A 24809-nucleotide genomic window follows, 5' to 3' on the forward strand; every position below is an offset into this window, starting at 1 on the left:
AATACGCACTTAAAAGCACGAGGAACTAACTTATCTTTTCTTGGAGTAAGGTTATGAACAAAACACGTGCTTCCAAAGACACGGGATGGAAGAGAGAACAAAGGTAAGTGGGGAAACAGACAGAAAATGGAACTTGATTCTGGATAACTGAAGATGGCATACGATTAATAAGATAGCAAGATGTAAGAACTGCATCCCCCCAAAAACGCAACGGAACATGAGATTGTATGAGTAGGGTACGAGCAGTCTCAATAAGATGTCTATTCTTTCTTTCAGCTACCCCATTTTGTTGAGATGTGTACGGAGGACAAGATGTTTGATGAATAATCCCATGAGAGTTCATAAACTGCTGAAATGGGGAAGACAATACTCTAGAGCATTATCACTACGAAATGTGCAGATAGAAACCCAAAATTGATTTTGAATTTTAGCGTGGAACGTCTGGAAAATAGAAAACAACTCAGATCGATTTTTCATCAAAAATATCCAAGTACACCTGGAATAATCATCAATGAAACTAACGAAGTAGCAGAATCCCAAGGTAGAACTGACCCGACTAGGACCCCAAACATCTGAATGGACTAAAGTAAAAGGTGACTCTGCTCGATTATCAAGACGCTAAGGGAAATAGGAGCGGGTATGCTTACCGAGCTGGCATGACTCACACTCTAGAGTGGACAAGTAAGATAAACCAAGTACCATTTTCTGAAGTTTTGACAAACTGGGATGTCCCAACCGTTTATGTAATAAATCTAGTGAATCAGTAACAAGACAAGTTGTTGAAGGAAGACAAGATGTGCGTCCATGTGATTTTGCAAGGATAAGGTAATAAAGTCCATCTAATTCACGCCCGATACCAATGATCCGCCCTGTACTGTGTTCCTGTATAACAACAAGGTCATCAAGAAATAAAACAGAGCATTTAAGTGATTTTGCTAAGCGACTATCGCCTATGTGATTAAAAGGGATATCGGTAACATAAAGAACTGAATCTAAAGGTAAGGAAGGAAGTGGACTTGCTTGACCTATTCCAGTTGCCATGGTTTGAGACCCGTTGGCCATTGTGACTATTGAGAGAGATTGAGAACATGAAATAGTAGTGAAAAGAGATTTGTTACCAGAAATATGATCACATGCACCTAAATCAATGACCCAAGACTCACGGGTTGAAGATTGGGAAACACAAGTCACACTACTATCTGTTTGAACGGAAGCTATCCCTGAAGATGTCTGTTTACATGCTTTGTACTGAAGGAACTCAATATAATCCGGTAAAAAAACCATCTGGATTGGATTCACTGCATTGGATCCAACGGATTATGCGTTAAAGGCTTCTGATACGAATGCCATTATAATATTGCGCCGGAAAAAGCAAAAATTTTCTGGGAATTACTGTTCTCGCCGGAAAATTCATTGTTCACGCCGGAAAAATATAGAAGTGGTCGGAATTTGATTTTAATTGGATGGGTAGGCTCGGATTTGCGAGGACAAGAGACTGTTCTGAAGAAAATTTCCCAAAATCTGGCCGGAAACAACCTCACGCGCTGGCGCGTGGACGTTAGAACTTCGCTGGAAAAAATCTTCCGGCAGTGCGCGAGGGCGCGTGGGTTATTTTCTTCAAGAGATTTTTCTAAGGGTTGGTCACCGAGCTCTAATCTACTTCCTGGTGGTGGTGGTTTTTGCACAACACCGACGGATAGTATGGTTCTTACGGACAAACCTATTTTTGCGGAAAAAGGGCTTCCGGTTAACTGTTTTCTCTTCCCGGAGTTGCTGGAATTTATGCACAGCGATAAATTTCTCACGCTTGCTCTGATACCATGTGAGAATGCACGGGAGAAAAATCTTATTGACTACCTAAAGTGTTGTACAACCTATTTATATACAATGAATAAATAATAATAGGTATCTACTTCCCGATGTGGGATACTATACATGACTAACTACTTTAACAGTTCCCCTAATAGCAAATGAGATACCAGATGGGGGGAGAGAAGGGAAGGGAAGAGTTTTATGCAAGCTGGACACTGGATAAGGCCTACTATCATATAAACTGGAATCTTTTACTCAACATATACAACAACATGTGCCCAATGAAAGATGGATCACCTGGACAAGGTATTGTATGTCCACCTCCTAATTTTTCCATTTTATTCAATGGGAGCCAAATAGGTTTCTTTACTTCACAAACCTGACTTCGACAGAGAGATCCTCCGTCGCCTCTCTATTTCATCTTGATGATGGAAAGATTGAATAAATGTTGGTGAGAGCAGTAAAGTTGAGCTAGATTAGTGGCTTCAAGGTGGAAAATGACAGCAGGACTTGTGCAACCATAACCACTTGTTATATGCGGATGATACCTAAATACTTTATATGGTTGAAAGAAAGGCAAATGTATCCTATTTTCTTGAATTGAGTAAGGGCAAATATGTCTTAAAGTTGTACTGATGGCTTTTGAAGCTATATCTAGTTTATGCATAAATATGAGCAGAAGTATCTTGTTTGTTTCAATTTTGTTTATTTATTTAACATAAGGAAAACAATTTCATTTATATGAGTAATTAACATATACAATCCGTCAGACGCGGATACAGGAATTAGAGTCTATGGGTTCAAAGATCAACAGAAGTTGACAGCAACCAGAACGAACAACAACCGAATCAAATAATAGTATCAACTTTTAAGTGTGTACACAAAAATATAGAAATGAAAATCAGACAAACACGCTTAAACTCCATGCATATCATATTGGGTAAAGCATTTGAGACGAAAGGAGTAACTCCAACTTAAAAATCACCTAGTTCTCTCCACTTGTCTACCAGTTCAACCTAATAATTTGTCAAACATTTTGTTCCTAAACTACAAACCCGTCACAGTCAAGAAACTGGGACCGGAAAGGTAAAACTGTATAACACTCCAACCTAAAAGGCACCTAGTTCTTTACTTCTAGAAGAAATATAACTCGAACAAAGAATGAACACAACGACCAACTTATCAGAACAGATGAGCATATTACTATTATAATCATTGCTTCTTAATTTGAACAAAACGAGCCGCAAGATGAATTGTGGCTCCTAAATACTCCGCCTTTCCAGTTCATGCGATGTTGTTTAACTGGGCACGGAGTTTAAGAAAGAAAGAAAAATTTTGGAAACTTATGATCTAAAGCAAGCCATAGCTATTTGTGTGGCTATAAATCATCTCATTAAGGATAAAATGAGAAGTTTAAAGTTAAATTATTTCTAAATATAGAGAGGTCTCATTCTTTTTGGGATATACTAAAAAGGAAAGTGCATCACAAAAATTGGGAAAGACTAAAGTTGCTATCCTTGTCCTAAGCTTCATAGCTTTTACTTGTCTAGCACCAAGCTGCTGGCACATCATAACATACAATACGTTTTAAACCAGATGTCACTTATCTAAAGTTGAATATTCACAAAATAGTTTCAACTTGAATTTAGAAACAGCATCTGATTGTTGCAGCCTTTATAGCAAGGGCCAGAGGTGATGATATGTTATTACAGTCTTTCAGTTTAGAGCCAACAGCACTCTACTGATCATATGTCACAATGAAACTTAGCAATACTCTCTGTTCCATTTTATATGACACTCTTTCCTTTTTAATCTATTTCATAGAATGACACATTTCTATATTTGGAGCTCTTATATTTATACTTCCCATCTTACCCTTAATGTCATGCTCTTATCGCCATAGAAATATCATGGCATGTTTAAAACTGTATGTTTTAAGGTACTTTTGGTATGTATCTTGTACACTTTCTTTCTTGAATTATGTGCTCAACCAAGACACCGCCATTTTAATAAAATGAAACAGAGGGAGTACTACCCAGATGTAGAGGCAAGTAAACCACTTGATATAATGAATAAATTATGAGAGGGTAACAAGAGTTTAACAACATTCTATCATGGAACTTACTACATCTTGTCTGACTTCATCAATACCCTCTGCAGTTGATACACCAAATTTCTCGGAATAGTACCTTTCCTTGTATCCAGGCTCCCCTAACTTCACCTGAAAGGTATAGGACTTTAAATAACATTCAAGACGTGACTTACATTTATTTTAAATAAGCAGGCAGCCATGCAAGCAAATTTCCTTTTCCGCATATGCAGGCAGCCGTGCAAACAAACTATCTTTCTGACAGTAACACGACACAGTATTTAGAAATCTAGTTTTACCTTCACAATCAAGTAACATACAACTCCTACAATGGGTTGAAACATTAAAAGCAACAAAAGTAGGAGGACCTCCAATCATATTGAGTGGTAATTTAAAGCAAGATTTCTGAATTCCATACGGTTACTATACCTAGCACACTTTTTGCTTTCCTCGTTTATTTCTCTTCTCTATTTCAGTACATTCTGTTGCTTCAGAAGTTTGTTATCAAATTTAAGATTTTCATCATATTCTTCCTTTTTTCTCAAGTAAAAAACATACTATTCACCATTTTTTTTAATTTTGGTTAGGTAAAGGCACTATTCAACAATATTAATGTCGTAGAAGTGCAGTTGTTAAAATCATAAAAGGAAGTTGTCTCAAAAGACCTAATATATATTTATTGGCCATATCCTAGCACCCCTATCAGCACTCTGGATCCATTCCATAACCCCCAAATCCTAAAATTTATGTGATGAAAAATCCGACCTCTAGATCTACACCCGTATCGAATACCCGCACCCGAGTCCGAGCAACATAGGTCAAAAGTAAAGACAAGAAATTATTGGGAACTTCAAAACACAAAGTAAAGAAGCACGGAAGACCATAGCTCTCCAATTTCATAATCTAAACGAATAAACTTGTAGACCTTCAACAGAAAGATTTCTTTTGAGAGAAGTTCAAATCTAACAAAAAACGAATAATATAAGGGATAAAAAGGTAGTCATCTCCCAAATCATACTATGAATAAAGATATTATCAACTACTTGATGAATTTTTGACATTAACTAAGGTATTGAAATCACACTTGATCTACTCCTTCTATAGTTGAATGTTCCCTAAATATTGGTAAGTTTTCAAAAATCTGATCTATAGTACTTTAACATAGCTATAAGCCTATGTAATCTTCACTTTTGGAAAAACGTTGAGTTGATGTTCAACCCATGATTAGACAGTTTCAAGCTCATTCTCTGGACTCGGTTATTCATTTTGGGACAAAGTACTGATATTCAAAATCAAGCAGAATCAGAACTTCCTTGATCAGTTGAATAGACTCTCTTGTATCAAGAAGTGTAACATTTAAGACAGATGAAGCACCTTGTCCTCCGCCGGAGGCTGTGGCTGAGCATTAACCTCATTTCTTGCTCTTTCGTTATTTTCTATTGACTGCAGTAGGGAAAAAAATCAAAAGAGTATAAAATATTATAATAACAATAGTGAAACAACAAGAACGCCAACAAAAACAATGGTCATGATAACAATAATAATGAAGATCATGAGCAAATAAGCCGTAGATCATGTTCAATATTAAGCATGCTTGCTCAAAGGCTTTAACTTTTGGAGCCAAAAAAGCAAAACAGACTACTGCTTCACAGAAACTTGGTAGAGTAACTAGTTCAATTGTAACTACATCCAGGATTTAGCATAAAAGAAGGTGCAGTGACTAGTAACAAATTGGCAAAGCAATTCAGGCAGTGCCAAGAAGTTTGGTGAAATTGACGGAAAACTTAAGTATGAAATTTCTGAAACAGGCAGCAAGAAAGAAAGGCTTATGAGTAACTAACACATTGCTAAAACATCATTTCAACTGAAACTAAAGACCAAACATTGGTTATACTGCGAGTTTCAGAAAGAAAAAAAAAACTAGACTAGTCAGATACATAAGAAACCACCCCTACTTCTAATAAAGAGGCGCATAACTAAAAAGGAAAATGGATATTGGATATCCCTGACAAATAAATATCTTACAGCTCTATAAGCATGGTTAGATAACCAGAAACAGGTTTAAAAATTCTAATTTCTTCATAGGATCTTCTCTGTATCATTGTCTGTGCTATGATATTTAGGCAGGAATTAAAGAGACCACCTGCTTTATCCTAGCTCTCTTTTGAAAGATTTGGTCTTCATAAACTGCTGCCGCCTGAATAAAATGTTCTACTCTATCCAAAAACACCTGCAAATGAATGGTCATATTATTCACCCAAAACATAACAACCGGCAATGCAGAGAAACTAACAGTATATCTAGCTAATGCAAAAAAAAGAACACTGCAAAGCTAGTCGTGTCTTGTATGACTACATAATAAACCCTTATATATATTAGCCTTTAATATTCAAGCTAATTACATCTCACAAAATGAAGCAAAGTCCTTGAATCAAAGTGGTAATATTTAGAAGTAAATGAAACATAAGGACTATCAGATATGTTACCCGAACTGTCCTGTAATATAAAGTTGTTTTACATACAATCATGTGTAAAATGAAGCTTGAGGAAAGTAAGTGGTAATGGGCAAGTCAGGTAGAGGCGTAGAGCGTGAAAATAGATAAAACATTACTATAATGCAGTGTTGTTAAAAGCGACCGCTTCCTCGCTTAAAGCGAGAAGCAATGCAGAGCGAGGCATCTGGCGCTTCTCTGATCTGAAGCGTATCAGGTACACAAAAACGATCGCTTCCCCTGAAAAACGCGAGAAGCGAACAAAGCGACAGAAGCGAGCGCTTCTTTAAAACTGGGCTGCCAACGTTAATTAATTAGAAAGGCTCTCTTTTTTAACTTCAAGATCATCAAGTTTGGTCCCAGGTATGTGATTTCTTCTTCTTCCTCCTTCTTCTTCTTCTTTTTCTTTTTCTTTCACGGTTTCAGTGTCCAAATAGTAGCGAAATGCTGGCGAAATTTCTTTTCCCCTTCAGTTCTTTTTCTCATTCTCCTCTTCTTCTTCTTCATTTTCTTTCACTGTTTCAGTGATAAGTTACAGCGAAATGCTGCCATTTTTCGTTTCAGTTATACTGCCATTTTTTGGCATACTTACTGTCATTTTTTTCATATCATTTAATCTTAGTTGTCTATGCAGTATTTATTTTATTGTCATTCTCCTTTCTTTTTCTTCACTGTCTATGCAGTATTTATTTTAATATATATTTTTAAATTCCGCTTTACTTCAAAAAAGCGAGCGCTTCACTTCTCGCTTTAAGCGAAAAGGGCCTTGTCGCTTTTCCTCGCTTCACACTCTTCACAACACTGCTATAATGCCACCTAGAAGGTTTAGGAGTGTCTTTTCTTATTAGGCCTCCTTTTAATTATGGGTGACTTCACAGCTTTTGTGTAGTCTTTTACTTATACATAATATGTTACCTTTTCAAAAAAAAAATGGCCACCTAGAAGGTCCCTGATTTTGACAACTAAAAAACATTATCTTCGACAGATGCAAATCTTAAAGTTCAATTTCAAAGGACTCATTAGCAAACTTAGCTCAAGCTTCCAATACCATAATGAACTCGGTGTGAAATATGATCAAATAGAAAAGCAAATTGTTTTCCAGTTAACCACCTCAGTAAAAATGAGATGGAAAGCAATCTATCCCAAAAAAAAAGGAGATGGAGAGCAGGAAAGACAAATGTCTACCATTTGAACATAACCACCTGCACTTGCATATAAAAAGGTCTAATTGTCTCTAGAAGTCTTAATAGCCCCTAAAGTAACCTAAGTTTCTTGTTCCCCAGGCATCACATTAGCCAGTAAACCTTGGACATTTGACACTGCAGAGATACAACATATTACCAATATACGCTTTGCAAAGGAGTGCGGATAATACTCATGACCATCAGAGATTAAAATTAACCAAATTACCCAAAATAAACGAACTAGCAGTCAGTACCTGCATTAGAAATGTAGATATAACAAGATAAAAGTTTCATCTGATGGAACAATGAAAACATCTACATTATTCAAGCATGCGGCAGTATATCACATATAGCTTGAATCCTTGTCAGAAATTTGAAGTGTTGCATTGTTGAAAAGCAAATTACCTCACCCGCATCTGTAAGATAACCACCCATTGTTGTAAACTCTCTTCTATAGATGCACATCAGCAGATTGATGGCACCCTACAAAAGTATACAGGATTAAATCATTAACTGAATAAGTAGAATGATCAGCAGCTGCATAACAGTTGGAGAGAAGGAATAGCAGTTGCAAGCCATTGGACTGAAAAAGAATTATGGTATGCCCAAGATTCTTTAACCATCAGAGTAGAATATCCATATAGAAAAGCCCATTATTACCAGAGATATAACAATCAAGATGCAAATGCCTACATCAGGATAACTGCATACCTCTCGAATCTCCAGTGTTGGCATATGGGGAAGAAAATCGTTTCCAACAAAAAAACACAAAAAAACAAAATCATCCACCACCCTTTCAAAGTCTATCCGAAATGGAGGGTTGTAAATCTCCAAATCATATTGCAGATACTCTCGCAACACCCAGATGTTGAGAAACTGCGAATGGGACAAAGAGGCAACAACAAGATGGACCAAAATATTAGATGATAAACAAAACTTGAAATTGGAACTCAAAAGAAAAGGAAGCAAATTTGAACCTGATATTTCTTCTTGTGAATAGGTGTTTCATTCACACCCTTTCCATCTTCGCCTTGGTTTCCGTTTGTACCGCGACAATCAGCTGCAAGATGTCCAACCTGACCACAGGCAAAACACTTCTCCTGCTGACCTGGTGATGTAATCACCTGTAGAGAAGATCAGACTTTCAGTTTTCGAGAACGAATTAATTTGATGACACAGCCAATGGATAGTAGTAGTTACTGACCTCCCTCAATATTGAAAAATGGACTTCATGAGTAGCAAGAGACAGCATAATCAGATCTGCATCCTAAACAAAGCAAATTGGATAATCATGAAGAAATTAAGACATGAGATAATCAAGATAAACGCAACAGAAATCCAGGAACACTGTTGAAAGGAAAATAGCAAGGTTGAACAACCCATATTCTGTCAAAAACATATCAATTTCTTTCTTTCTTTCTTTCTTTTTTCTTTTTTCGGATAGGTAAAGGACATAAATTTCTTATTAACAAAAAAAAAGGATTAAAAGAATTTAAGATGTTAATAAACAATAGTGTAACTCTTTCACTCACTAGGCCATAAAGACAATGACAGGTATTTGGGTCGAAGCCAGGAAGGTTACGTTGCAAGCGGATGTAGGACATAATTTTGTGTTCACCCTCACCAGGAACATTAGCATCAGAAAGGATAACCTTCAAATAATCACCCAATGCAGCCGAATAAATAAGTTAGGAGAGAAACGGTATCCTGAAAATCAGAATTGCATCAAAAAATAACCAGAAAGGATTACTCCACCGAAGGAATCCTTAAATCTTAAAAGATTGTACTAAAGTAAGTTGACTTTAGTAGATTATACTGGAACAACCTTGGTAAACCGCCAGCCTGCATTTTTATTCAACCTCGACTGTATATAATACTGAAGAGCTACTGCTAGTACTGCCATAAATGGAGTACCAGGAGTAATAACATTTGAATCAGATGTCTCAGGCTTTCCTGTAGACAATAAACTAGCAGCCTCCATCTCAAACTCTTCCCTCAACCTTTTTTCTTCAGCTTCCTGTCATAAAAAATTGAATGAGATGCATAATTCTACCGTGTTAAACCACATAGACAAAGGAAAAATTATACAGCTTCAGCGGCATCTTTAGCGGCTCTAAAACGCCTGGTTCGCTGCTGGTTCATCTTAGCTCGAGGAGCCACTCCATCTAAGAAATAGATAGTGAAGTTAAGACTTTAAACATTGAAAGTAAAAAGATATGCAACATCAGTAGCCAGAACTTACCAATAGCCATATAGAGGAGTTTTCTTGGACGGACTAATGAGAAAAGATGGTCAATGTAGTCAAAAATTGATTTGAATACGTCATCGTAAGTTGCTGGTGCAGGCTGCAAGGTGGAGAAGAAAACTCTGATATAAAGGTAGTACCTAACTATAGGAAAAACACTAGAGAAACGGGGAGATATACCAAGTAATTGCAACAAATTATCAGAATCCTAGTTGGGACCAGAACGTCTATTGAGGTAGCTAAGCTAACTCCATATTTCAAGGTAGTAATGACCAATCTATAAAGTACATTGATTGGATATCTTGCATTCTTTCACTATTGCGGACCTAAATTTGCCCATTTCAAGCATCAAATGACAAGATTCATCATCATATAGACACATCCTTCATTAGATTCATCAAATACTACTTTTTTAGGTAAATGCCACATAGATAACTCAATGCAGAAACTCTGCCAATCTGTGAATGGTCATTGGTTTACGGCCCTCATGTACAAATGACCAAGTAAATGTCTTAAATTCCTCCATCCTATCTCTGTCTTTATGCACTTCAGGAAAAGTTTCACTATAACTTTGCTGCTGATTCTCATTTAAGATCCTGTCTCGTCTTTATTGCAATTCCAGCAAATTTTTGTCCCAGTCCCACTGTATGATTTCACAAAAATTAATAACTTTAAGCTGCTCAATCTGCCCTGCAAACATTATTGGTTCTTATCAGGTACAAGCAGTGTGCAGCATATCCTTGAATCCAGGTTCACTGAAGCAGCTTATTAATCTTCAAACATAAATTTTAGGATGTCTTGATTTTGGAAGCTCCATATTCTGTATCTTGCAACTAGAAAATGAAGTTTCTTTTTTTATCTTTTACCTTTTTTGGTATCTTACTTAAGTGAGTCTTTTTTAGGAAGCTTTTTTGATAAGTAAAAGGTATTATTAATAACAAATTCAGTACCAAGAAAGTACTGAAAGAGAGGTTTTTGGGAAGGTTGCTTCCTATGTATTTAACTACTATGAGAAGAGGCTCTCGTCGCTTCTTTTATTACAAAACTCTCGAGTCTCTTATATTTAATTGTTCATTTCATATTTAGACCATTTTAGTATCCTCGGTTTATGAGTATCACTACAGAATCCAAATGTACTATCTCATAGGTTTGAGTTCATCATACCCCACCACCTCCCAAACTCCCATAGCTGCACAGGTAGCGGTTAAAGGTCCTAACATCACAGAGTTGCATCAAGTGACTTCCAAATTATGCATGTTATGATTAAGATGGAAGCAAAATCTCATATTACTCCTATATTAATTGCAAAGTTCTCTAATGCTTCAGTAGTTGGTCATCACAAGTCACTAATCAGTCATTTAGTACCTCGTTAGATCTTTGTGTCTTTGTTTATTATGTAACAGTAACTATATCACATCTAAACTGTAAATATGCATCTCAGTTGTGACTGATAAAGCTTAATATCATAACATAATAACAGTAATAATTTTACTTAGTAACCAATATCATTGTACAGTTTGACACAACTATTTGAAACAAAAAGGAAATAATTTGATACATCTAACTCTAAACCAAGAGCATTCTAACAACGATAACTTAATAATTTCTCTGCACCAAAAAAAAAAAAGGGGGGGGGGGGGGGGGGGACAGTGCGTCAACACCCCCAGTCATCCATCTATACAACATCTGCGACATTATAAATAACCAGTACTGTTATATTATCAAATACGCCATCCATCTTCCATCTGGTAATTGTGCACAGTTGACTGGAATCATATCTGATTCTCAAACCAATTTTTTACACGACTTGAATTCCAGAACCTTCTTAAGCTAAATCCCTTCTTTTTCATCGACCAGAGAAAGGTCAAATGTCCGCCAATAAAAAATTGGGTTTCTTTGTCGACTTGTCTACATTAACTTATCTTTGATAAAAAGGGCATCCCAGTGCACTAACACCCTGCTATGTGCATAAAATTAAAGAAAATAATATTTGCAAAGTACCTAGCCAATCTGGTCTTGCTTACAGAAATAGTAGTACCAGTTTTTGCTCCCCAAACAGCTAAACATGTAACTGCAAGACATCTCTCCTCACTAAGGTCCACATTGACTCATTCTAAGACTCCCAGTATGCCTCAAATATTTACAAAATACAGCAGTATCCTAATTTCCAGCTATAAATGCAAAAGCATGAAACTTTCATCATATTCTCTGAAAAAAGATACAAAACTTTAGCACCCATATTTTACAAAATTCACATTAGAGGTGTAAATGACTCAAGATCTCAAACATGCATGGAGCCGATCATGATCACTGAGTTGCCCGAACCGATAGGGACAAGATTTTTGATTCCTTAACATGTTAGTGTTTGCCTCTTGCACATATGATGTGAGCAATTCTAACGCTCATTCCCTGCCTTCCCCATTCAGCAGTAGCCATACAGTGGCTCACTTTTCACTCAATCTGTTTCTCCCTCTGGGTTTCTCTATACCTCCATCCATAAGTTATCTTTGATTTCTCCATAATGATTTTCTCTCTATCTCCAAATTCACTCGTCTCTGATCTTACCTTCTTTCTCTCTCATTATTGAACTTCTTGTGGGTTGTGACCTCCTTCGATAATTACCTTTGGCAAATGAAAAATAACTATTACTCTGAAGTTGGTAAACAGTAGTCAGAGCAAAGCCTGAGTGCAAAAAGAGTCATGTTATTGCCTCTAGCAATTTTTTTTGGTATAATGATGTAGGGATTTCGGGTAAGAAAGTTGGGGTTTTGTTGCCGATTTGAACAAAAAGCATCACTTTCAATTATTTTCCATTATGGAATCGCCAAACTACATACAATGAATATCCAGATCAGCCAAGGTAAATGTTACTTCCTACCAGCACAATTATCTGGTGACACTACAGATACTTAGTAATGTTAAAAATCACCTAGCGTCTCTTCGTTTCTGATAGCATTTCAACCTTAGTTCTATTCTGCTTCATTGATTTTATTTATCAAACAAAGTTCTTCTTTCTTTCTCTCTCAAATTGAACTAACCATGCAAAGCTTGAGCCTTCCATTCATTCCATTCATGCCAAGCACATAATTCATACTCTTTAAAGCACATATAAAGAATTTCAACAAGGATAATTTCCAACTTAAAGAATGAAAGAGTGCTGAATTATGACAGCCTACAATTATAAGGAAAATTCTTAAAGTATGGCCCTTTGAATTTGAGCAGTGTTTGCCGATAATCTTCAAATAACAATGAAAGCCCTATAAAAGGAAAGAGGAAACAAGAAGGCCGTTTTGCTATTTATCCTATCCTAAACCATACATATTTAGGCTGGGGATAAAAAATTAAGAGGGTGTTTGGATTGGCTTTTAAGCTGTTCAAATTAGCTTTTAAGCTCTTTTTAGCTTTTTTCAGTGTTTGGGAATGTCAGAAAAGTGCTTAAAATATGTTAAAAACTGCTTAAAACAAGCCAAAAGCAATAAGCTGGACAACCCCAACTTATTGCTTTTTGGCTTAAAAGCTATTTCTGCTGAAACGCCACTTTTTTTAAGCCAATCCAAACGGGCTCTAAATCTGGACTGCCAATATACTGGTCCAAAGTTTAATCTAGTAAAGGGTCTTAATTAATTATGGGAAGTACATTACAAGAAGAGTGTGCTTGCAACGACAGGTTTAGTAGACTGTACATGGATCTACATAAACATACAAACAGGACATGACTAGGGTAGCTGTCCAGATAATATATTATTTTATGATGCACTTGGGATTCACATTTTTTTATAATAGATGCGGCATTAGTTTGGAGGTACATGCATCAAGAAAATCTTTCTAAAGAAAGAAGCAATGGATTGAATTGCACAAGAAATATTGTCTCTTGCCATATAAACAGTGGTTCCTTCGCTTTCCTGCTAGACCAACTCAGAGGAAGTCAATCTCCTCCTATGCATGCTTCACAGCCAATCAACATCTTCAGTTAGCAGCTATGACTAAGTTAAATAAATTACCTATTGTGAACTGCATATCATGATGCATGCATGTTTCCCCTAAAAACCATGTCAAGTGTACAGTCACAGAAAATAAAACATCCTTTTAACATAGAAAGCCGTATAAGTGCAAATAAACTATTTCCCTAGCAACTAGTAAAAACAAATTCTCACATGCTTTGTGCAAGAGCTTATACGAATTAAGTATACCAAATACCACGTAATTTGATTGGAAAACACTTTCAAAAGAAAACACTCATTCACCTTTCCCTCGGGATGAAAACAAGGGTGAATGATACCATTCATGTCCAAGTACATGTTATCAAATTCCATGCCATTAGGGTTTGGCTTTGAAACATCCACTGGAACAAACAGCCCATGACTGTCCTCTTTAGGCTCTTCCTCTACCACGTCCACAATCGATAGCGGGTATCGATCAGCCAACCACCTATAAAATGCTGGTACTCCCATTTTTTGCCGATTAGCCCAGCTCCAGTCAATTAAAACCTTGCACCTGATTTCGAATATTAAACAGCAACACCAAAATTTGATGAAGAAGTCAGTATTTTTTTTCTTTTTAGCTTTGAATTGTTCATATCTATATATAGCTATACTGAACCCACGTTTTGATCCGAATAACAGGTTACAGAAATCAAAAACTTTTGTCTTACTATATCTAGATTGAACAGATACATGGAATTAGTCAAAAAGATAGATTTTTTGTGAAAGCTTCAGTATAAACAAACACACACACACACACACAGAGACCTATATGCATATATACATACCTAACTCTTCTTCTGGAAAACAATGATAGCAAAATATCAAATCAATAACATCCATGTTTTCCGGCGTGTAGGAAGAGAAAAATCAATATCGGATTTAAGAATGAAAAGAAACAGAGAAACCCAAATCAATCTAATCAACAAAAATAAACGCACCTGAAGGGGTTTTAGAACTTCAAAAACTGAGAAATTCTTCTGAATTATGGAAATGGCAATTCACCTCAAAAGTGGATCAATCCTGAGAAAACTAGGGTCCTAGATATGAGAATTGAGAAGAGACAGAGAGTAGGAGAGGTTTAAGGAAAAAATGAGATCAATTTCTAAGGACTCAAACAACTCTCCTTAGCAGCGTTGAATCATATGGATTTCCTGTCTTCTCCTCTTCTCAGTACGTCAAACTCTCTTCTGTACTTTTATTTTCCTTTCCTTTCTTTTCCTCCTTTTTCCTCTTCTAGTTATTACTGTAATTTGCTTTTTTCTAGGAAATGTGTAGTACAACATTCAATTGTTGTGGAAATGACAGTTGAATTGACTACTGTACCCTTTTAAGTTTAGGTTAATTAGAATGTTTTTGGACAATGTGAGTTTTGAAATAAGGAAAAAAATGTTATAAAATAAAAACTGTAAAGTAAGTAAACCAAAAATAAATATAGAGAGATTGATATATTATTCAATTTCAAACTGACATACATAATAAACTGAAATATCCTCTATTTATAGAAGAAAAAAAGCTATTGTGAAAGTTGTTGCGTAAGCTGCTACTACAAGTTGTTGTGTAAGCTACTTGTAAGTTGCTATTGCAAGTTGATGTATAAGCTGCTTGTAAGCTCCTACTGCAAGTTGCTGTGTAAGCTTCTTGTAATATGTTATTGTACCAACTATAGATAATCTTCTAACGGGGGTAATATTTATCCATAACAGAGTGCAGAAATGATAAGCTTCTTAAAAAGGCTTATTTCCAATAGAGTACTAAATAGATAAACATATTTACGGTAGAGTCCAATATGGATAAGCTTCTTCAGGAAGCTTATTTACAACGGAGCAGAGTACTAAATGGACATCCATAATAAATATATATATATATATACATATATACATATATATATATATATATATATATATATATATATATATGTATATATATAACAGACTCCCCCTTGGATGTTCATTAAAAAGATAATGCGCCTCATTAAAACCTTACTAAGAAAAATCCCGTGGAAAAAATTCTAGTAAAGGAAAAAGAGTACACATATTTAGTAATACGCATTGCTAGTTGCCTCATTAAAAACCTTATAAGGAAAACCATGTGGGAAAAACCTTGATAAGGGAAAAAGAGTACAACGCGTATTTTACTCCCCCTGATGAAACCTTGTTTCAAATATTTGAGTCTCTGCATTCCAATTTTGTATACCATCTTCTCAAAAGTTGAAGTTGGTAAAGATTTAGTGAATAAATCTGTCCGATTGTCACTTGAACGGATTTGTTGCACATCGATAGTACCATTCTTTTGGAGATCATGTGTGAAGAATAACTTTGGTAAAAAATGTGTTTCGTTCTATATGCTTTTATGGATCCTCCATTTAATTGGGCTATGGATGCAACATTGTCTTCGTATAAAATTGTGGGCCTTTCATCACATTCCAACCCACATTTTGAATAAAATGACTCATTGATCTTAACCATATGCATTCCCTACTTGCTTCATGAATAGCTATTATCTTAGCATGATTTGAAGAAGTAGCAACAATAGATTGCTTTGTGGAGTGCCATGATATGACAGTACATTCACATGTAAACACGTACCCAGTTTGAGATCGAGCTTTCTGGGGATCAGATAAATAACCTGCATCTGCATAACCAATAAGATTTGCGCCACCTTTGTTAGCATAAAACAAACCCAAATCAATTGTTCCCTTTAAATATCGCAATATATGTTTAATCTTGTTCTAATATTTTCGTGTAGGAGAAGAGCTATATCTAGTAAATTAACAGAAAATGATATATTAGGTCATGTAGTATTAGCAAGATATATAACTGCATCAATTGCACTGAGATAGAGTATTTCAGGACCAAGGAGTTCTTCATCCTCTTCTAGAGGTCGAAACGGATCTTTATTCACTTCAAGTGATCGAACAATCATTGGTGTACTCAATGGGTGCGCTTGTCCATGTAAAAGCATTTAAAGTCCCTTTCTGTATAGTTTGATGGATAAAGATCACGTATGCTAAATGTTCAATTTGCATACCAAGAAAAAGTTTTGTCTTCCCAAGATCTTTTATCTCAAATTTTTCTTAAAATATCCAATTGCCTTTTGGAGCTCTTCTGGAGTTCCAACAAGATTTATGTCATCAACATAAATAGCAAGTATAACAAATTTTGATACCATTTTCTTTATAAAAATATATGGACAAATAATATCATTTATGTAACTTTCTTTTAGCAAATATTCACTGAGGCGATTATACCACATACGCCCAGATTGCTAATTTAAAATGTACAAAGATCTTTGTAATCTGACCGGGTATATTTCTTGAGACTTTGAAATATTGTAACGACCCGGTCGGTCGTTTTGAGAGTATCAGACCCAATCCCCTATTTATTGCTCCCTATATGTTATTTTATGGCTTAGTGACTTGTCGGGATGCCTGGTGTCGGGTTCAGAAGAGTTTCAAAGTGGAATGGGACACATAATCCCTAAAATAGAAGTTTAAGTCTTAGGAGTTGACCGTAGTTTACTTATATGAAGACGACTCCGGAATGGAGTTTCTATAGTTCCAATGGCTCTATATGGTGATTTTGGTCTTAGGAGCGTGTCCGGATATTGATTTGGAGGTCCGTAGGTCCTTTCGGCGTAAATTGGCGAATGTTGAAAAGTTGGAAGATTTTGGAAAGTTTGACCGGGAGTGGACTTTTTGAGGTAATTTTTCAATTCTTTGAAAAAATAATATTCCATTATTTAAATTAGTTTCCTATAGTTATATTTATAGTATGAAATTGTTTTGGCTAGATTCGGACCGTACGGAGTTGGAAAATCGAGGGATAGGTCTTCTAATTGATTGATTTGGCGTGGTTTGAGGTAAGTGACTTGTCTAACCTTGTGTGGGGGAGTTCCCCTTAGGATTTGTACTGTGGTGATAACTTGTGATATGTGAAGGCCGTGTACGCAAGGTGGCGAGTGCGCACACAGGCTAGATGTTGAAAATTTGGTTTTAGCTAAGTAGTTTTCTTTTAATGCCTTAATTGAGTTACTTTAGCATATTAAGTCATCATGTTTAGCCTAATTTCACATGTCTACTTGTCTTATCTCTTAGTTTCAACTTGTACTACATGCTTAGTTGAATTACTTGCTTTCTTGATTATTTATTCATTATTTAACTGTGGGATTCTTTACTTGAAATTGCTATCCTTGAAATATCATTGTTTCGGTTGTTATGTTTTGGTTTTTCGTGATTATTGTTGAGGTGACTGTTTGGTTGTTGCACGAGGATTCTGCCGTGTTGTGGTTATTATTACACGAGGGTTTTGTCGTGCGTTTGTTATTGTTGCACGAGGTTTCTGTCGTGCGGTTGTTATTGTTGCACGAGGTTTTTGTCGTGCCGTTGTGATTATTGATACGCATGCGATGATATAAGGTCTGGGTGTTGAAACGCATGTGATATGATAAGGTGGGCTTGAAACTCGGGGCTAGTAGGGGAACTACTAAAAGTCATGCGATGTGATAAGGTGGGCTAAACGCGGGATGATATTTCAGGAAAATGATTTTCAAAACAAAATATAAAGGCACCTGTGGTGATATAAGGAAAGATAGTGAATTATTTTACATTTGGGATTACGAGGCGGTACCTCGGGAGTGCCCCTGTTGATTTTGTCTATCTGCTGTATTGTTGTTTGTTGTTCCCTTAACATGTATTCTTTTGTTTTCTTCTTGCTGTTTCTTGATTTTGTGTTGTTACTTTCTGTAAATTCTTTACTGTTTCACTTCCCTGCCATTCTTATTATTTCATTATATCTTCTGCCTTGTTCTTATTATCTCCAGTAGGGCCCTGATCTGACCTCGTCATTACTCTACCGAGGTTAGGCTTGGCACTTACTGGGTATCATTGTGGTGTACTCATACTACACTTCTGCACATGTTTTGTGCAGATCCGGGTACATCTTATCAGCCTTAGTGTTAGTGTGTGGAGTGACTTATTTATCGGAGACTTCAAGGTACACCTGATCGCGTCCGCAGGCCCCAGAATCCCCTTCTATCCCGTCTTTTCCTTGTTTTTTAATGTTCTTGATAGAGACAAATATATAGGATTGTGCAACATTGTATCTAGAGCTTGTGACTTATTTCTTACCGGATTTTGGGAGTTGTATATACTTTGAGTTGCGATTTTTACCTTATACAGTTGTTGGCGTTTTGAGCTTTTAGATTATTAATTCAATTATTCTGCATGCTTGTTAGGCTTACCTAGTCTTAGAGACTAGGTGCCGTCATGACATCCTACGGAGGGAAATTGGAATCGTGAATTGGGGTTGTGACAAATATATGCTTCAGACATTTTAATTCCTTCAGGGATCTTCATATATATTTATTCAAATGAGTCATATAGGTTATGACTTGCATTTGAATGGCATGACATCTTCAGGTGTCTCGACTATAGGTCTGATCCTCACAATCTTTTACAATATTGTGCACTATATAAATATATCGTCGGCGATCATTTTGTATCGGTTCGCAAGCGACATAACTTGTTGAGATATCATCACTTTCTTTATTTTCAGGTACCTAAACTTCTTCTGGAGTTTCGTGAAATGTTATGTCGTGGGCTCTTCTAGAGCTCATTTTCTCCTCATTATGATCATTTTGATCATTTTGCTCCTATCCTTTTCAAGGATTGTTACCTTTAGAACCGATCGGTCTACTATGATTCATTCGTGCAGTAAACTCTATCCTTCAGGGACTTTAATTTTAATAAGAGAATTTGCAGTTGAGATATGATATTTAATTTTAGATCAACAAATGCTTCTGGCATTTGACTTGAATTATCTTGTGAATGAGGATCATATTAATGATAATTTGATTCTTATAACATATTTTCCAACTGCTTATTTCATCCCCCAAATGTTAGAAGAACTAACATATATCCCCAATTTTCTTTGGGAAAACTATCTTTGTGTTGTGCTAGAGAAATTAATCATATACCACACATCAAAAGTTATTAGATAGTAAAATTATTTGGTTTATGATCCTAAACCAATTGTGAGGGGAGGACTTATCATATCTTGTTGGTTTGATGCATACAAGTGCAACTGTATGCAATTTAGAAAATCTTAGACCAACACATGAAGCTTTATTCTCATAAGTAATAGTTTAGCCATTAATAGGAGGTATTCAATGCTAAACCAACTGGAATATAAACCAACATTATCAATATGAACTATCTTGATTACATAATCTGAAAATTATGCTCTTAATTGAGAAAAGCAATTTCAAATGCCAAACTACAGGTTGACAATAAACATACATGTAACCATCTTATATATGCATCTAATAAGTGGTTCACATGATAGGTGAATGAGCCCATATTCACTTTTTATATCTTCCAGAATTCAACGGACTTAGTCCCAACCATAGCTGGTATAATCAATTTATTATGAGAACAAGCAACACAAGAGAATTTTTGAAGAATTTTCTAGTTCAATATATGCTTATCATAATACTCAATTATCTCATCATATATAAATTGAATGGCAATATCGGTTATACCAGTTGATAACTTATTTGCACTTAAAAACTTCAAGTTTATCATGGCATGTCTTATCTTCAGTAAACTTCTAATTTACTATGGCATAAACTTTTGCATCAGTAAACTTGTGGTTCACTGTGGCTACTTTTGTATTAGTAAATTTTTGGTTTACAGTTGCTACTTTTGCCTCAGTAAAACTTTTGGTTTACTGTGACTGCTGTTGCATTAGTAAACTTCTGGTTTACTGTGATGTAGTAGCAATTGAAGAATAAGATAGGTAACTTCTCACATACATATTATTTTACCCCCTATGATTATAGAAACATGAAAATTTTCAATCTTCCAATCATTTGTAGTCTAAATATGATAGCCATTTGTATTAGTAAACTGTTGGTTTACTAAAACATATGTTTTGACTATAATCATATATTATGAATGACATATTTGTATATAAGCTCTTCGAGAGCCTTCATTTATTATCCACAATCTAATATTCTTCAGACACTACTAGTGCCATATGTCTTCTAGATAAATAATTAGCTCTTCAAGAGTTTTTGATATATTTTTTTACTATCAAATATTGCTCAGACACATCTGGTATTATGAGAAAAAATCATAACCAAATGAACAATAAATTAATTAAGAATTTCAGTATTTTTACCAGCAACTTTGTGACAAATGTCTTATTCAGGGAGAAATGTCATTAACATCTAAATATTTTATATCAAAGCGGCAACACATAGTCATTACATCCTTTAAGGAAAGATACATGAGTTGTTATTTTCTTCGGGGTAGTTAATAACAACTAACTAATACATTAATGTGGTTATAATAGAAAGTATTCTACAAGAATCCTTTTGCCTTAGAATGAAAAATTGTCAAAGATGTTTGACGTACAACAGGTATATCCGGCAATGATCTCCACACAACAAAAATAATATTTATATCCTTTGTTATTCTACCTCTTCAGGAGGTGAGTTGTGGTATTTCTTCATTCACTCCAAGGAATGAAAATGTGCTTCAAAATAACTTTGAATAGCTCATTATTTTGTTTAAACATAAAAAGACATTGTTTCATAATATTTTCTTGCTTCAGGAGAAAATTTCAATCTTTTTACTACTTCAGGAGCAAATTTAAAATAAAATATTGAGTATATTTTCTCTCAATCATATTACCTCTTCTGGAGGTGAATCTTTGTGATGACCCGATAGGCCATTATGAGTTTTAGCCTTTATTTTCATGTTCCGAGACCTCGATTTGCTCCATTTAACATTCCTCGATTTGCGTGCGCACTCCGTGGCTCATTCTGGAAAATTCTTTAAGTGAAGGATTGAAGAAAATGTGATTTTTTGCCTTAAAGTGATTCGAGTTGACTACAATTAATATTTTATATAAACGGATCCGGATCGGTATTTTAACGGTCCCGGTGGATCAGCATCGTGATTCGGGACTTGGTCATATGCGCGGAACCGAATTCAGAAGTCCCTAACTTGATTGAATGTGATTTGTTGGAAACTAGTAATTTGACGATTTAAAGAATTTCAAAGTTTGACCGTAGGTTGACTTTATAGCTACTGGGTTCGAATATCGGTTCCGCGACTTGGTATAGGTTCATTTTACTATTTATGACTTGTCTGCAAAATTTGGTGCAAAATGGAGTTGATTTGACGTTATTCGGACGTTCGGTTGTGAATTTGAAAGTTCTTAAGTTTCTTTGAAAATTTTATACATTTTGATGTCCGATTCGTAGTTCTAGGTGTTATTTTGATGTTTTGATCATGTGAGCGAGTTCTTATGATGTTATTACACTTGTTCACAAGTTTGGTTTGGAGACCGAGGGGCTCGGGTGAGCTTTAGATAGTCTACGAACCATTTTGGACTTAGGAAGTTGCTGGTTTAAGCTATCTGCTCATGTCTGGTGTTTTGTGCTTCGCGATTGTGAAGCTACTCTCGTGATCGCGAGCGAAAATTAGGTCTAGGGCGGAGTTAATCTTCGTGAACACGAGGAACTGGTTGCGAATGCAAAATGCACGGGGGCTTACCCTTGGCGAACGTGACCGTCACTCCGTGAACGTGAAGCTTTGTGGGATCCTGGGGGAGACGGGCTGTTACTCTACGCAAACGGGGGTTGTGGATTGCAAACGCGAAGGCAAGATAGGAGCTAAGACTTCGCGAACACGAAGGTGACATCGCGAGCGCGTAGGCCTTCTGACCGTTGTTCTTCGCGAACGCAAAGAGCACCTGACGCCCAGTTAATATAATAGCCGAAAGTCGGGATTATTCTTATTTTTCACCATTTCCAAGTTTGAGCTCGGCCTAGAGGAGATTTTGAAGAGGTTTTTCATCCCAACTTCATAGGTTAGTAGATTTTCACTTGTCTTCTTCCATTTCCATAAACACCATTGATTTTAACCCTTAATATATTCTTTTTCATGGAAGAAATTATGGATTTAGGTAGAAATTGGGGATTTTGAGAAATTGAGATTTAGACTGTAAATTGAGGTTGGGTTTCGAAACTAATCACATAACCTTGCTCGGGGGTGATGGGTAATCGGGTTTTGGTCCGAATCTCGGGTTTTGACCAAGAGGGCTCGGGGTTGACTTCTGTTGACTTTTTTTGAAATCATTAAAGATTGAATCTTTTTCACTCATGAATAGTTTCTAAAGATTATTTTGAATTGTTTGAGCTATATTTGGTTAGATTGATTGGTTTGGAGGCTAATTCTAGAGGCAAGGCCCTGGTTGAGCTTTGATTTGATTGCGGAGCGAGGTAAGTGTCGTGGTTAACCTTGACTTGAGGAATTAGAATTTCATAGTGTATTTGCTACATATTTTATGTGTGGGAACAACGTATAGGTGAGGTGACGAGTACTTATGTAACGACATGACCAGTCATTTTGAGCTCTAGCACGTCCTTCGGCGGTTTGAGGACTTGAATAGCTTCACTTCGTATTTTATGACTTGTACGTGTGGTCGAAATCGAATTTCGGGAAGTTCAGAGTTGATCCGGATGGAAAATTCTAATTTCGGAAGCTCTAAGTCGGAAGAATTGACTAAGGTATGACTTTTGAGTAAATGACCTAGGAATTGGGACTTGAAGGTTCCAATAGATTCGTATGATGATTTCAGACTTGTGCGTATGTTCGGGTTGAGAATCGTGTGGCCCCGAAGCATTTCGGCGCCTATTATGGGAGTTGGCATTTTGGATGAATTTCATAAGTTTTGGTTGAAGTGGATTTTATGTTATCGATATCCGTTTGGGGTTTCGAGCCTTGTAATAGCTTCGTTATGTCATTTATGACTCATGTGCGAAATTTGAAGTCATCCGGATTGATTTGGTACGTTTCGGCATAAGATATAGACTTTGAAAATTTGAAAATCTATAAGTTTGATTCGAGACGCCATTCGTAATTTCGACGTTGTTTGGCGTGGTTAGAGGCCTCGACTAAGTTCTCATTGTATTTTGGGACATGTTGGTATATTTTGTTAAGGTCCCGAGGGCCTCGGATGGATTACGGATGGTCACCAAAACAATTTGGGACTTGGAAGAAGAGCTGAAGAAGTTGGGATCTGGTGCAATCGCACCTGCATGGGAAGTGGTCGCAGGTGCAGTCACGCAGAAGCGAAGGGTCAACTCGTTCCATTGATCACATAGGACCTGCATGGGAAGTGGCGGTAGGTTCGGTCACGCATATGCGATTTTGGTGAAAGGGACCTAGGGTGTAGGTGCGAGGAAATTTTCGCACCTGCGAAGTCGTTGATGTGGAGAGGTGATTGCAGAAGTGGAGGTTGGCCAAGAAGGCCTAAGCCGCAGAAACGGTCAAGGTCACGCAGGTGGGTGAGAGCAGAAGCGCTTGTGGTCCGCAGAATCGGAGGCACATATGTGCTACTTGGGACGCAGAAGCGAGGGATGTTGGCTTGAGCTGGAGCCGCACCTGCGATGGATTTTCCACAGGTGCAGAGCCGCAGAAGCGGCTAATTGACCGCATGCGAAAAGGTCGCTGGGCAGTGTTGTTTTAAGAACGGGATTTGGCTCTTCTTCTTTCATTTTTCACTTGGGTTGGCCGAATTTGGGGAGCCATTTTCAGGAGATTTTCATTGAGCAGCACAAGTTAAGTGATTCCCACCTATTGCAAGTTAAATACATGGTTTACATATGGATTTAAACATGGAAATTAATAGAAATTTGGGATATTGGTAGAAAACCTAGAATTTAGTATTTTTGGATTTTGACAATGGAAATGGATACGGAATCGGGAATAAATCATATATTTGAGTTCGTAGTGTTATGTGTAAAGTTTATCTTCAGAAATTTTCGGAATTCGGGTACGTGAACCCGAGGGTTGATTTTATTGACTTTTCGAGTGAAGTTGGGAATTATTATGAATTGATTTATTATGAGTATTAAAGTATATTTTTATTGGTTTGCACATTGTTTGACTAGTTTTGGAGCGACGGGCGTCGATTTGAGGTGTTAGAGTGGCGT

The 24809-nt window shown here is 36.4% G+C and overlaps 1 protein-coding gene across 1 annotated transcript in view; it reads right to left on the reverse strand.

Moving 5' to 3' along the window:
* LOC109225847 (5'-3' exoribonuclease 4) overlaps positions 1-15062 on the reverse strand; it is a 32608-nt gene extending 17546 nt beyond the window's left edge. Inside the window, exons 1-13 of the mRNA XM_019390633.1 lie at positions 14744-15062; positions 14067-14316; positions 9820-9922; positions 9666-9742; positions 9403-9594; positions 9110-9229; positions 8782-8844; positions 8555-8701; positions 8289-8453; positions 7983-8060; positions 6045-6131; positions 5276-5344; positions 3938-4033 (exon numbers count right to left, since the gene is read on the reverse strand). Of these exons, the coding sequence (XP_019246178.1) occupies positions 3938-4033; positions 5276-5344; positions 6045-6131; positions 7983-8060; positions 8289-8453; positions 8555-8701; positions 8782-8844; positions 9110-9229; positions 9403-9594; positions 9666-9742; positions 9820-9922; positions 14067-14273 (1404 nt within the window). The 5' untranslated portion in view covers positions 14274-14316; positions 14744-15062. The remainder of the gene's footprint in view (positions 1-3937; positions 4034-5275; positions 5345-6044; positions 6132-7982; positions 8061-8288; positions 8454-8554; positions 8702-8781; positions 8845-9109; positions 9230-9402; positions 9595-9665; positions 9743-9819; positions 9923-14066; positions 14317-14743) is intronic.

Source organism: Nicotiana attenuata, chromosome 5 (assembly GCF_001879085.1).
Source record: "Nicotiana attenuata strain UT chromosome 5, NIATTr2, whole genome shotgun sequence".
NCBI classification, from domain to species: Eukaryota; Viridiplantae; Streptophyta; class Magnoliopsida; order Solanales; family Solanaceae; genus Nicotiana; species Nicotiana attenuata.